Here is a 15,492-nt window from a genome sequence, read left to right on the forward strand (position 1 = left end):
ACAGCAAAACTCAACTCCTTACTCAAGGAAATGGACTCAAGCCATCCCAATCCACCTCACAAGTGGAGCATAGGCTGTCCTGTAATATTCTGTCTGGTGGGGTCCTAACAGTTCTGTGTTGGTATCAAACCTAGGTTGTTGAGAACTTGCTTAGTCTCCATGCTGAAGAAGAGTCAGGTACCACAAGCCAATGGGGACTTCCTCGAGAGATACAAAACTTTGGCCCTCATTACGATACTGGCGCTAAACCATGGCGCTATTAGACCCATGGTTGGTGCATGTATCGTAAAGTGTCCGCCATGGTGAAATGGGGAAATACCGGCCCATTCCAAGGTTTGCAGGGCGGTATTTACCCATTTCCCCATGGCCCATCCCCATTTTTGCCCCATAGGGCATTACGGGAATGGCGAAGGCGCTAAGTCGGTATCGCAATTTGCGGTAACATACTTACCGCAAAGGTCCCTTTGCGGGTTCCTACTTTACCGGCTGGTCTAGACTAGTCGTTAAGGTTGGGTCCCGCAAAGGGACCTCATAATTAGGCGCTAATGGGTTAACGGCGCCGCAGTCTTTTATGGTGCCGTTAACCCATAAGCGCCAGGGTCGTAATGAGGCCCTTTGCATCCATTCAATAAGAGCGATTCGGGACCGGGGGTGGTCTCAGATTCACCATCGCCACTCGGGACCCGTCTTAAGATCACCACCCCAACTTCCAAGGTACTTTCCGCTGCCCACTCTGAAGTTCACTCCGAACGTGCACATTTGCAAATACCTCCTGGTTGGAAAGCTCCAAGTTGTAAGATTTGGCCTTTCGGGGCAGGATGAGGTTTTCTCTCCAGGCAAGGTTCATGCATTACCGGAGAAGTGTTCCTGCCTTGGCACTGTCCTCAAGGCGGAGCGGTCATTCTCAAGACTGCTAGTCCTCGAAGGTGAAGCCTAGATCCCTTCTCCTGGAGGGTATCTCTCTTCAAGTCCCTGGTCAATGTTGCCTCTAAATATGTTCTTGCAAGTGTGGAAAAGGATGGTTTTCAAACGCCCATTATTTCATATATTCACAACTGACGTGCGAGGTAAGTCACTTTTTGAGCATGTGTAGTTAGTGAGCTATGACCTATAAAAGGAAGATTGGAAGGGAATTTTCCTCTCCCAAAACACTGCGAAAAAGGTGAACCTTACAGCACATCTTGCAAATATATTGGCTGAAAGCAACAAATGTTTAATGCGATTAAAGCTCAGAAACCAGTCGTACTTCAAGACAAGCCACAGTACCTAGAAAAATTATTCTTGCGTACAGCAAGATACATGTATTTACAAAAATAAAGCATGGTTATTACCTTATCAAGTGGCAAACACTGCACAGAGGCAGTGCATTTTTACATTCGGGATAAAAATCACTCATGTTCATCACACCACATTTGGCAGGCAGAAAATTCAGACAGTGTACGCGAATTCCCAGATGGAATAATGGCAACCAGACGAGTGTAAACACATCTAGCATACTCTGCCAGAAACTCTGTGAACCCTTGTGTAACCTCACATTTAATTCACAATAACAAATTCACAATGCATTCAAAGATAATTCATGAATATTTGATCCAAGAACCATTCAAAAACGTCTTGCATAAAACATCATTTACTCGTTAGCAGAGACACAGACGTGCGTTGAATGCATTTGGGGTATGCATCCTTCGTCATGGCAATGTCTGCCTTGACTGCCTCCAAAGAGCTGAAAGAATCTTTGAAATTCTCGGTACTTAGTTCTGGAAAAACAGAATGACCAATCCCGAATTGGTACACGAATATCAAACATTGGTAAATCTAAACACAAGCTCTGATAAGCATATTGACTAATTGACCTCATGGACCAACAGTATAAGGGCAACCAGAAGAAGTGTGCCATAAAACATGCCAATAAGAGTTCATGTGTGACCTTCATGAAGCAATTCAGGGGCCGGAAGAACACGCCTCTCAATTTGTCTCCAGAGAATGATTGCATCATAATTGCTGCACCAGAGTCAAATAATCAGAATTCTTGTGCCACTGCTTCCCATCAACATTATATTGCCCTGGGAAAAGGAAAAAGTATCTGCTCTAGAGTTAAAATACATTTCCACTCACCTGAAAACTAGCTAAAGTGGCAATGGAAATTACATTTTTACTCCCTGAAAAATCATGTCAATACAAATATGGGGTAAAGACCTAGCTATCGGAGCCCTGCTTGTAACCCTAGGAAGAGTACTGACAGTGCACAAAATCACCCTACCTTACACCAGTCTAGACAAAATTTAACAAGCCTTTTTGAAGTGCATTATGGAGCCCCTTTGAAGATTATAGATTTTCCTTTTTATAGCAGCACTGCTCAGGGGTATAACACATGTATTGCTTTGTACAGGGCCGCCTGTTCTGCAAGTCACTCATCAATTAAACAAGATGGATGGAGAAGCTAGAGGATCTTATCACGAAATATAGGATTGTATTGAAAAAGCTCTGAGCATCAGAGGATAGATAGAAAGAAACACTATCGTTTCCTAAATTGTTACTAGAGTTATCGATCCTTTACTAATGCAAACACCAATTTTCTTGACCGTACTGTACTGAATTATTAGAGATAAAGCACAACATTCACATGGTTGCCTCATTGTTAAAAAAAAGCCACCTTCCTCCACACCACTGCTGCTCCACCCTCCTCACTTTGCTACCCTGCCATGTCCGGATTAAGTCCTGAATCCTTATAACCATCTTTGAGATTGTCTGCTTAATCTGATACCCACATGGTCCTTATGTCCGTTGAAAATAGACTGCTCGCCTTTCCTATTATATTTTCGTTTTTTCTTCTTTGTAGTTGGTGATATTTCACATCCTCCTATCTTAATTCTATAAGGGCAAATATGCCTTCTTTAAACATCACCCAACAACTCTTTGTTTAGCCATCACTTCTAAGCATATTGCAAGAGTGTCTGGATTGCCTGATGACTTTATTCCCTTTGTATTTCGTTATTATTATTTTTTGCTTATTCTTAGGTATGTGCGAGTGAGACATTGATTTCTGGTCAGCGGATCTGTGTCCTACTATTGGGAAAAAACAAATGCTATTGTGGGTCAAGCTCCTGACCTCTGATGGTATCAGTTCCACAGACCCAGACTGACTCTCTATAGCTTGTACAATGTATCCTGGGTCCTTCCCTATGATATTTCCACTGCCCTCAGCTTCTAGACTAAGCTATTTATAGATAAGGGTCTCGAGGCAGAAATAACACACTGGTTACTTACCAGTAATCTTCATTCCTCCTACTCATAATGTTTATCATCCCAGAACTCACTCATGATGGATATTGACCATCCAACAGAAATCTCTCCCAAAAGGTCGGTCTTCTTTTTCCTACCGGGGTTATAAATACCAATTCTCACAAACAGGGAGTGAGAGGCGGGAGTCAGTATTGGGATGAGGAAAAGTAGGAATAGGAGTAATAAACCTGTAAGTCTAAAGCAGAAGACTGTAGGGGTAGAAAGGAGAACCAAGAGATGAGAACCACACAGCCTGCCGACCCCATCACTAAGCTGACTGTGAAGACTAAATTAACAACTCCCTTCATAAAATCAGGACTCATGGAAGAGCCAAGTGGAAGGAATTCCACACCAAGAGGGCTGACTCCAGAGAAGGAACCACATTTGGTGAATCCTTACAGGCAGACGACATCCTCCCGAAGAGCAACATCAAGAGTCACCCAAACTAAACGAGGTAGCACCAGTGAAACAGTGAGGATCACCACTGCAACTCATCAAAGAGCCATTGCCAAAGTGAGAAGAGACTAACAGCCAAAAGCATACAGTCAACCACAGAGAGAAACATCTCCCTTGACAACGGTGACCACCGCCTCACAGAAAGGGTCAACCTGTCTAGACAACATTGGGCTAACACCCATCCAGGCATCTAGCAAACAAGAAAGGAGAAAACCCTGTGTAGGGCAGAATCCCACCAAACCTCGCTACATAATGGGATACACTTAAATCCACAAGGCATAGAGTGGGTGAAGTCAGCCCGGACACCAGCTCTCCCTTTCCCAGGACACACAGTTCCTTGACCCAATCTCAACTACAAATCACAGCTGCAAACACAAGCAAGGGTGTCCATAGGGGGACCCAAGCAGGGAGAAACTTGTAAAGAGTGGACTTAAGCAAACACCTCAAGATAGGGGGAAAGTAGAAAACAGCCTTGAAATCATACTAACGAGGAACTACTGTCTCTAGAAGGTAAAAGTAGGAGTAGCAACTGGGCCCCAACTTCAGAAAGCAGGCAACAGACTATAAGAGGGGGTGAAGATCACACCCAAAAGCACCTACTCACTCAGTAGGACTGACATTTTCAGACCCACACCAAGGGCATCCTCCCTGCATAGTAGGAGACCCAAGGACTACACAAGGTAAAGGATAGCTCAGGGGCAGTATAGCTCAGGGGCAATGCGTTTGTCTTGGAAGCAAGACAACACGGTGTAACACAGGTTTGAATCCCGATCCTGCGCTTTGAAACCTCTCGCAGGTATTAAGCGTGTTTTAAATGAACAATAAAATAAATAAAAATAAAGCCATATCAACAAATAACCAAGCACACAAAAGTAGACCTGCAGACTCCCAGAGCAAAGAATGGGTTTTTTCAAAGAAAAATACAAAATAGCACACCTTGGGTAAATACACCATGTCCCCAGGAGAGACTGCAAACCACAAACTCACAAGTCTCATTTAGGAAGGCAAAGAAATTAATTCCCAACAAGTTTACACAACACCAGGCATGACTGTGTGGTTATGCAACATGCTACCTGATTAATACTGGTAGTAAAATAAAATGCAGCTGTCACTGATAGGCCTGAGTTTGCAGGGATGCAGCATGCTACTTGCCCGGTTTCTATGGGGCTGTGCTAAAAATACAGCAACTGTCTGTAGTGCACTAATATGGGATCTGCGTAATTTTTCCATCACGGAAAAGTCTGTGACGGAAAAGTTTGCATGGAAAATGTACGCACCACCAAAGGTTTGTACATTTCCCATGCGAACAAACACTGCAAATCACTACATACCCACACCCAAACCCACAACAAACCCACGACAATCCCCCACCCACACCGCCAACATAAACAAACCCTACTTAACCTGATCGGGAACCGGTGCCGCAGGGTCCTTTTCTTTTTTTTTCTTTTTTTTTACGGGCAGCTGCCTGGGTTTCCCCCGCAAGCCCCGCTCACTATACTGGCATTTTCTGTTATTATGAACCATTGTTCCATTTTTTATGTAAGCATATTGCCAAATGCAGAAAGTAAATACAACAAAACTCAACTCCTTACTCAAGGAAATGGACTCAAGCCATCCCAACCCACCTCACAAGTGGAGCATAGGCTGTCCTGTAACATTCTGCCTGGTGGGGTCCTAACAGTTCTGTGTTGGTATCAAACCTAGGTTGTTGAGAACTCGCTTAGTCTCCACGCTGAAGAAGAGTCAGGTACCACAAGCCAATGTGGACTTCCTGGAGAGATAGAAGACTTTGGCCCTCATTACGATACCGGCGCTAAACCATAGCGCTATTAGCACCATGGTTGGTGCTGGTATCGTAACGTGTCTGCCATGGTGAAATGGGGAAATACCGCCCCATTCCAAGGTTTGCAGGGCGGTATTTCCCCATTTCCCCATGGCCCTTCCCCATTCCCATTTTTGCCCCATAGGGCATAATGGGAACGGCGAAGGCGCTAAGTCGGTACCGCAATTTGCAGTACACACTTACCGCGAAGGTCCCTTTGCAGGTCCCTACTTTAACGGCTGGTCTAGACCAGTCGTTAAGGTCGGGTCCCACAAACGGACCTCATAATTAGGCGTTAATGGGTAAACGGCGCCGCAGTCTTTTACGGCGCTTTTAACCCATAAGTTCCAGGGTCCTAATGAGGCCCTTTGCATCCATTCAATAAGAGCGATTCGGGACCGGGGGTGGTCTCAGATTCACCATCGCCACTCGGGACCCGTCTTAAGATCAACCACCCCAACTTCCAAGGTACTTTCCGCTGCCCACTCTGAAGTTCACTCCGAACGTGCACATTTGCAAATACCTCCTGGTTGGAAAGCTCCAAGTTGTAAGATTTGGCCTTTCGGGGCAGGATGAGGTTTTCTCTCCAGGCAAGGTTCACGCGTTACCGGAGAAATGTTCCTGCCTTGGCACTATCCTCAAGGCAGAGCGGTCATTCTCAAGACTGCCAGTCCTCGAAGGTGAAGCCTAGATCCCTTCTCTTGGAGGGTATCTCTCTTGAAGTCCCTGGTCAATGTTGCCTCTAAATATTTTCTTGCAAGTGTGGAAAAGGATGGTTTTCAAACGCCCATTATTTCATATATTCACAACTGACGTGCGAGGTAAGTCACTTTTTGAGCATGCGTAGTTAGTGAGCTATGACCTATAAAAGGAAGATTGGAAGGGAATTTTCCTCTCCCAAAACACTGCGAAAAAGGTGAACCTTACAGCACATCTTGCAAATATATTGGCTGAAAGCAACAAATGTTTAATGCGATTAAAGCTCAGAAACCAGTCGTACTTCAAGACAAGCCACAGTACCTAGAAAAATTATTCTTGCGTACAGCAAGATACATGTATTTACAAAAATAAAGCATGGTTATTACCTTATCAAGTGGCAAACACTGCACAGAGGCAGTGCATTTTTACATTCGGGATAAAAATCACTCATGTTTATCACACCACATTTGGCAGGCAGAAAATTCAGACAGTGTACGCGAATTCCCAGATGGAATAATGGCAACCAGACGAGTGTAAACACATCTAGCATACTCTGCCAGAAACTCTGTGAACCCTTGTGTAACCTCACATTTAATTCACAATAACAAATTCACAATGCATTCAAAGATAATTCATGAATATTTGATCCAAGAACCATTCAAAAACGTCTTGCATAAAACATCATTTACTCGTTAGCAGAGACACAGACGTGCGTTGAATGCATTTGGGGTATGCATCCTTCGTCATGGCAATGTCTGCCTTGACTGCCTCCAAAGAGCTGAAAGAATCTTTGAAATTCTCGGTACTTAGTTCTGGAAAAACAGAATGACCAATCCCGAATTGGTACACGAATATCAAACATTGGTAAATCTAAACACAAGCTCTGATAAGCATATTGACTAATTGACCTCATGGACCAACAGTATAAGGGCAACCAGAAGAAGTGTGCCATAAAACATGCCAATAAGAGTTCATGTGTGACCTTCATGAAGCAATTCAGGGGCCGGAAGAACACGCCTCTCAATTTGTCTCCAGAGAATGATTGCATCATAATTGCTGCACCAGAGTCAAATAATCAGAATTCTTGTGCCACTGCTTCCCATCAACATTATATTGCCCTGGGAAAAGGAAAAAGTATCTGCTCTAGAGTTAAAATACATTTCCACTCACCTGAAAACTAGCTAAAGTGGCAATGGAAATTATATTTTTACTCCCTGAAAAATCATGTCAATACAAATATGGGGTAAAGACCTAGCTATCGGAGCCCTGCTTGTAACCCTAGGAAGAGTACTGACAGTGCACAAAATCACCCTACCTTACACCAGTCTAGACAAAATTTAACAAGCCTTTTTGAAGTGCATTATGGAGCCCCTTTGAAGATTATAGATTTGCCTTTTAATAGCAGCACTGCTCAGGGGTATAACACATGTATTGCTTTGTACTGTATCCAGGGCCGCCTGTTCTGCAAGTCACTCATCAATTAAACAAGATGGATGGAGAAGCTAGAGGATCTTATCACGAAATATAGGATTGTATTGAAAAAGCTCTGAGCATCAGAGGATAGAAAGAAACACTATCGTTTCCTAAATTGTTACTAGAGTTATCGATCCTTTAATAATGCAAACACCAATTTTCTTGACCGTACTGTACTGAATTATTAGAGATAAAGCACAACATTCACATGATTGTCTCATTGTTAAAAAAAAAGCCACCTTCCTCCACACCACTGCTGCTCCACCCTCCTCACTTTGCTACCCTGCCATGTCCGGATTAAGTCCTGAATCCTTATAACCATCTTTGAGATTGTCTGCTTAATCTGATACCCACATGGTCCTTATGTCCGTTGAAAATAGACTGCTCGCCTTTCCTATTATATTTTCGTTTTTTCTTCTTTGTAGTTGGTGATATTTCACATCCTCCTATCTTAATTCTATAAGGGCAAATATGCCTTCTTTAAACATCACCCAACAACTCTTTGTTTAGCCATCACTTCTAAGCATATTGCAAGAGTGTCTGGATTGCCTGATGACTTTATTCCCTTTGTATTTCGTTATTATTATTTTTTGCTTATTCTTAGGTATGCGCGAGTGAGACATTGATTTCTGGTCAGCGGATCTGTGTCCTACTATTGGGCAAAAACAAATGCTATTGTGGGTCAAGCTCCTGACCTCTGATGGTATCAGTTCCACAGACCCAGACTGACTCTCTATAGCTTGTACAATGTATCCTGGGTCCTTCCCTATGATATTTCCACTGCCCTCATCTTCTAGACTAAGCTATTTATCGATAAGGGTCTCGAGGCAGAAATAACACACTGGTTACTTACCAGTAATCTTCATTCCTCCTACTCATAATGTTTATCATCCCAGAACTCACTCATGATGGATATCGACCATCCAACAGAAATCTCTCCCAAAAGGTCGGTCTTCTTTTTCCTACCCGGGTTATAAATACCAATTCTCACAAACAGGGAGTGAGAGGCGGGAGTCAGTATTGGGATGAGGAAAAGTAGGAATAGGAGTATTAAACCTCTAAGTCTAAAGCAGAAGACTGTAGGGGTAGAAAGGAGAACCAAGAGAGGAGAACCACACAGCCTGCCGACCCCATCACTAAGCTGCCTGTGAAGACTAAATTAACAACTCCCTTCATAAAATCAGGACTCATGGAAGAGCCAAGTGGAAGGAATTCCACACCAAGAGGGCTGATTCCAGAGAAGGAACCACATTTGGTGAATCCTTACAGGCAGACGACATCCTCCCGAAGAGCAACATCAAGAATCACCCAAACTAAACGAGGTAGCACCAGTGAAACAGTGAGGATCACCACTGCAACTCATCAAAGAGCCATTGCCAAAGTGAGAAGAGACTAACAGCCAAAAGCATACAGTCAACAACAGAGAGAAACATCTCCCTTGACAACGGTGACCACCGCCTCACAGAAATGGTCAACCTGTCTAGACAACAGTGGGCTAACACCCATCCAGGCATCTAGCAAACAAGAAAGGAGAAAAACCTGTGTAGGGCAGAATCCCACCAAACCTCGCTACATAATGGGATACACCTGAATCCACAAGGCATAGAGTGGGTGAAGTCAGCCCGGACACCATCTCTCCCTTTCCCAGGACACACAGTTCCTTGACCCAATCTCAACTACAAATCACAGCTGCAAACACAAGCAAGGGTGTCCATAGGGGGACCCAAGCAGGGAGAAACTTGTAAAGAGTGGACTTAAGCAAACACCTCAAGATAGGGGGAAAGTAGAAAACAGCCTTGAAATCATACTAACGAGGAACCACTGTCTCTAGAATGTAAAGGTAGGAGTAGCAACTGGGCCCCAACTTCAGAAAGCAGGCAACAGACTATAAGAGGGGGTGAAGATCACACCCAAAAGCACCTACTCACTCAGTAGGACTGACATTTTCAGACCCACACCAAGGGCATCCTCCCTGCATAGTAGGAGACCCAAGGACTACACAAGGTAAAGGATAGCTCAGGGGCAGTATAGCTCAGAGGCAATGCGTTTGTCTTGGAAGCAAGACAACACGGTGTAACACAGGTTTGAATCCCGATCCTGCGCTTTGAAACCTCTCGCAGGTATTAAGCGTGTTTTAAATGAACAATAAAATAAATAAAAATAAAGCCATATCAACAAATAACCAAGCACGCAAAAGTAGACCTGCAGACTCCCAGAGCAAAGAATGGGTTTTTTCAAAGAAAAATACAAAATAGCACACCTTGGGTAAATACACCATGTCCCCAGGAGAGACTGCAAACCACAAACTCACAAGTCTCATTTAGGAAGGCAAAGAAATTAATTCCCAACAAGTTTACACAACACCAGGCATGACTGTGTGGGTATGCAACATGCTACCTGATTAATACTGGTAGTAAAATAAAATGCAGCTGTCACTGATAGGCCTGAGTTTGCAGGGATGCAGCATGCTAGTTGCCCGGTTTCTATGGGGCTGTGCTAAAAATACAGCAACTGTCTGTAGTGCACTAATATGGGATCTGCGTAAATTTTCCATCACGGAAAAGTCTGTGACGGAAAAATTTGCATGGAAAATGTACGCACCACCAAAGGTTTGTACATTTCCCATGCGAACAAACACTGCAAATCACTACATACCCACACCCAAACCCACAACAAACCCACGACAATCCCCCACCCACACCGCCAACATAAACAAACCCTACTTACCCTGATCGGGAACCGGTGCCGCAGTGTCCTTTTCTTTTTTTTCATTTTTTTTACGGGCAGCTGCCTGGGTTTCCCCCACAACCCCCTCTCAATATACTGTAAAGTATAGTGAGCGGTGTGTTGCAGGGAACATCACCGCAGCCCCCATTTTTTTTTTCTTTTTTTCTCGGTTGTGCTACAGGGCTGTCCACCGCAACACCCCGCTCACTATACCACACAGTATATTGAGCGGGATGTTGCTGGAAGCACCCCCGCAGCCACGTTTTTTTTGTACTTACCTACAATGCATGCCACCAAAGGTTTGAACTTTCGGTGTTCGGACCTTTGGTTTTATGCATTTTCGGACTTTGTGTACAGTCAGACTTTTTTTTTTCGATCCGATCGTACAGTTCCCTAATATGTAGTACCTGCTACCTACGTTTTGCTGCTTCACAGCACTGTTCATTCTACTAGCCATTATTAAGATACACAAGGAATCAACATAGTGAAAACAGGAGTGTAGTGTGTGAACCCAGATCTGAGCCACACGCTTATGGTTCCTGCAGATGTGGAGTATAAACTGCCTTCCGTGAACCCAGATCACTGTAGGAGGGAGGAGATTCAGCAGTAGGTTACCTGAGTTTGTAGGGTGAGGAAGGAGGGTGTAATTTCCAAGGACAAGACAGATACAAATTAGCAGGGGACTAGCACCGGAGTCCCCAGTGTGCAGTCCACTGGGAAAAACACCTGCTTTGTTAACCTGCCTATTAACCCTCGAGCAGCTAGCAAAGGACAGCCTACTTTGCCCGTGGACAATCAAGCAATTCTGCTTTTACATAGAGAATAGAGAGTTCCCTATACAAGTCGTGCCTGCAGAAGTACCCAATTCTCTCAATAGAAGGTGGGCAGGACAGGAGAGTCTCACAGAGGTGTTTACTATCAATGTATGCATTGCAAATAACTACACTTTGCGTTAATGTGGAATTCTCTGAATGGATGAGAGTGTGACCAACATGTCACCACCCGGTCGGTATTCTTTGAATGTCTACCCTCCAAGAGCATCAGTTAACAGAGAGTCGGTTGTGTGGAGTAACACTATCTGTTTTAAGTTATCAGACCCCGAGTTCAACAGTGCAGGTTCCTGAGGAATCCCACATGGCTATATCATCTCCAACCACATGAATCATTGCCAAGAGGATGAGCCTGCCAGTGATACCCAGGCTAGCTCTGTAATTTCAAATAGAGTTTCCTCTATAAATATGCTAGGAGCTCCAAGCCTCCATTGTTTCTCTGTTGGGCCCCTTCTGCAGGTAGATGTTCAGAGAGTTTTACTAATGACTTCAGGACCATGTAGGTGGAGGCTTGAGAATGTGAATTTCTTGATTAGCGACAAACTCCGGCTTAATGAGTTGTGGTAATATGGAAATGCAATGCCCTAATCGCCCTAATTGTAAAGGGAAATACAGGCTGTGAGAATTCTAATAATGTGAGGGCTTCTGCCATTGTAATGTTGTTATTGTTGCCATGTTGTTTTAATATCTCTGCCATTTTGGATTAGGCCTACTTTCTGCCACATCCAAGAGAACTGTTCAAGTAGTAGAGTGCGGAGCTGGATAGCAAGGCAGTGCACATATTAGTCATATTAGTTATTGTTTCAGGGATGAGTTGCTGTTAACCTTTCTCATGAAGCTTTTCCCAGGGAATGTGAGCACATGGAATAATAACGATTTATGACTTTAGCATTAGTCAGACAAAATAGAAAGTTACAAAAAACGTGTTCCGGTGTGAGCTAGACCTTGGGTTGAGGCACTGCCAAAATGCTGAATCAGGCTTCAGATCAACTGCCCTGTAGTTAAGTCTTGGGACTGCCATGTTTGTGGCAAAGTGGCTTGGTAGCACAAAGATATATGAGAACTTACTTCTCAAGAGTGGGGCCTCCATTACATTTTTTCATGCGAGATGAATGTCCTGCAAACTAACAGTTTCTGTCTCTAGCCTAGTTAGAAGGATGAGTAATGGGGACAGCAACATGTGTCAATGTGGTGTACGGTTAGTATGAATACCAAACATACTACGCTGACAACAATACACAACAATAATTAGCTAACTTTTAGACATAATAGGTCAGAGTACACGCTAGGACCATCCTTGAACCAATGGACAATATTAATGGAGACCTATTCATCACATGTGTCACACACACCATGATTGACCCAGAATGGTATCATGAATCAGAAGGCACTTATTTTATGATTCAGCCAGAATGGCACTCGTCATTCAGAGTCTGTAAGCGTGTTCTTCACCAATTACACCATTGCGACATGTCCTTACCATCTGTATAGCAATGCAATCTTACTCTATTATGTTTGATTATCTCCATTTTCTCTTCCCTTCCTTCCCCTTTATGATTTTTTGATCTTTTCTCAAATGCCTTTCCTTTTCATTTGACTGTGATATACTGTGCCTTGATACAATCACTATTGCTTGAAACATACAATGAACTACACATTTACTAATGTTAAGCCTTGATGAACACCTTATTGTAGAAACAAGTGTTGGTTAGGCATGACACTCCATGATTTTGGGAGTACTGGAAAACTGTAATGACGTTTCAATATTAAATTCTAAAAGAAAAACATTGGGCTCAGTGCAGAGTGATTGGTGTTCGCTCTAATCTTACACTATTTCCTTAAGAGGTTAGGGCATTACCTCTTGAACATCACAACATTCAGCAACCAACTCTAGTATTTTTCTATCACTCCTACACCTCAGCGCGTAAGACAATTGGTTGCCCTTAAAGTTGTCTATTTATGTGTCAATGTGGTAGTTGCAAAGGTATGCTTCACGGTGAGGAGTTTGCAAGGTCTGGGAATGGTCTAGGGTGCCAAGATGTCTGGTGTCATGGGAAAGGATATTAGTCTAGCTACTATTGTTGCCATGGGGTGCTGACTTCACTTTTTTACTAATTGCCTGTTAGGTCATCTGCAGGGATGGATTTGGAATATCACATGTAATGTACTAACCAATAGAGTAGGGTAAGGTATGTTGTTCTTACAGTTTGTAAATGGCAAGAGCTAGTAGGAGACTAGGGATCTGCATTTGTTTTATTCCTGGAATATATTGTATTTTTGTGTTTTTTGTCTATAAATACTGTAGCGCGGATTGAGAGTTCTCAGCCTTCTGGTCACTTGAGACTGACTGACCTCCCGGCTGATAATTGCATGCATTAAAAAGCCATCTTTCTTCAAATTGTCCACCTTGTTATTTTTTCCTAGATTTATTGGAGTCAAACAGCTGGTGACTCACTGAAACATTTCTTTTCATTATTGTGGTTGAATTGCTATTGTTTATGAGAAGGCGGGCAAAGCTCCTCTAGACGAGGAAAGACAATGGGGTCATTATGAGTATGGAGGTAGCAATGGAGCAATTAGCTCCATGGCTGCCTCCCATACCGTGCCTGTGTCCGGTGTTGTGCAATGGGGACTTACCGGTCTAGTCCGACCCTGGCGGGACCAGTAAATCCCATTGCACAAACCATTCTATTTACGGGCTTGCTAATGGTAGGCCCGTAATAAGTGGCCTGGTCCCCTAATGGGACCCGTAAGGGACGTGTGGTTCTACCACACCTCCCTTGCGGTTCCTGTTAGGGGACCTCGGAATTGGGCGGTAGGGGATTACCGGCACCGTCTCCTTACTGGTGCCTGGTATCCCCTACGGCCTGACTCGTAATGACTCCCAATTTTTGTACAATATTGCATGAATATTAACAATGTGTTGAGGTGAATCTCCCTTGATGTGGGGAAAGATGATGTCATAAAGTGATGAAAAGTGATGCATTAATGTGCAGAAGCTCCTCTTAAAATGGGGAAAACAAGACTCATTATAAAGTAATGGTTCTATGAGGAAGGGAAAGGTTATCCCTCAGTGGTAGAAGTCAAGGGAACTTGAGGAGGGTTGAGTACCCTTGCTTGAAGTAAAGAGTTAGTGGAAGGATCTTCATCATTGTGTTAGGAAATATGTTTTTAATGCAGGTATTGCTACAAGTTGTGTAAACAGAGGCATTCATCATGTGGCATTTTTAGCACATTGCGCATATAGAGGTGATTGTGAGTAAGGAGTCTTTGGAAATTGTACAATATTCCTCAATATGAGGAAAAGGTTTTAGAATACCACAAAGAATGGGTGATGGGAACAGTGGGTAAACTGTTTGAACCATGGCCTGGAGAGGGCACCCACAATAAGAATGCACTAGAACATATGCGCATGTATTTGCTGTCAACATATAATGGGAAAGAGTTCAAAAATAGACCAGGCATACTTGTCTATGGAAGATTTTTGTAGAGAAAGAAAATGTCTGCGAGAATGGTAAAGAGGAATCCAGTCAAGTGCACAGTCAGGCCACCTCCCCACACCTTATGGGTTCTACCCCCTACAGCCTGCCGTACGATACTGTAAACCCTAGTTCTCACCCCCAGCCAAAGACAGAAAGGGAACATTAGGGAAACCCAAGGACAGCACCAGAAACCCATTGATTTTATAAATTGAGAATAAGGCTCACCAACAGTTAGAAGCTGCATTACAGAACACAGAGGAGAAGCTGGCAAAAGCAGCACAGGGGCAAGCACAAATAAGAGAATGAAAATTACACAACATAGATTTAAGAGGGCACATCTTACATTGTGGTGAGCTGCAAAATATGCCTACGAGTGAGTCTGTGTCAGTCCAGGGCCTAGGAGTTGAGACAACCGCAGCACAGCTACCAAGAAATGACTGGTTGCCAGGGTCAGCATAGAAAGATAAATAGAAGAACTCTCCAGCTCAGAGTGAGGGATTGCAAATCAATGGGGCGAGGGAGACGTGTAGAACAGAAAAGAACAGAAATAACAATGATGCACAGCTAAGTGGCGCATAAGTAGGGGACTGTGAAATGGGAACAGACACAGTCACATAAAGATCTCACAGCTATGGGCAAGGAAAGGTGGGGCACATAGACCTAGTTAAAGTGATGAAGTCTCATAAGGAAATTATGAAGCCATTACAAAAGATTCTAA

General features: G+C 43.5%; 1 protein-coding gene across 1 annotated transcript in view; it reads left to right on the top strand.

Moving 5' to 3' along the window:
• The window catches only part of LOC138480224 (uncharacterized), a 36,928-nt gene extending 27,797 nt beyond the window's left edge, over window positions 1–9,131 (top strand). The window contains exon 3 of the mRNA XM_069612231.1: window positions 8,920–9,131. Within this exon, the coding sequence (XP_069468332.1) occupies window positions 8,920–9,131 (212 nt within the window). The remainder of the gene's footprint in view (window positions 1–8,919) is intronic.
• Window positions 9,132–15,492: the final 6,361 nt, after the last annotated feature.

Source organism: Ambystoma mexicanum, chromosome 1p (assembly GCF_040938575.1).
Source record: "Ambystoma mexicanum isolate Mex_15411 chromosome 1p, UKY_AmexF1_1, whole genome shotgun sequence".
Classification (NCBI taxonomy): Eukaryota; Metazoa; Chordata; class Amphibia; order Caudata; family Ambystomatidae; genus Ambystoma; species Ambystoma mexicanum.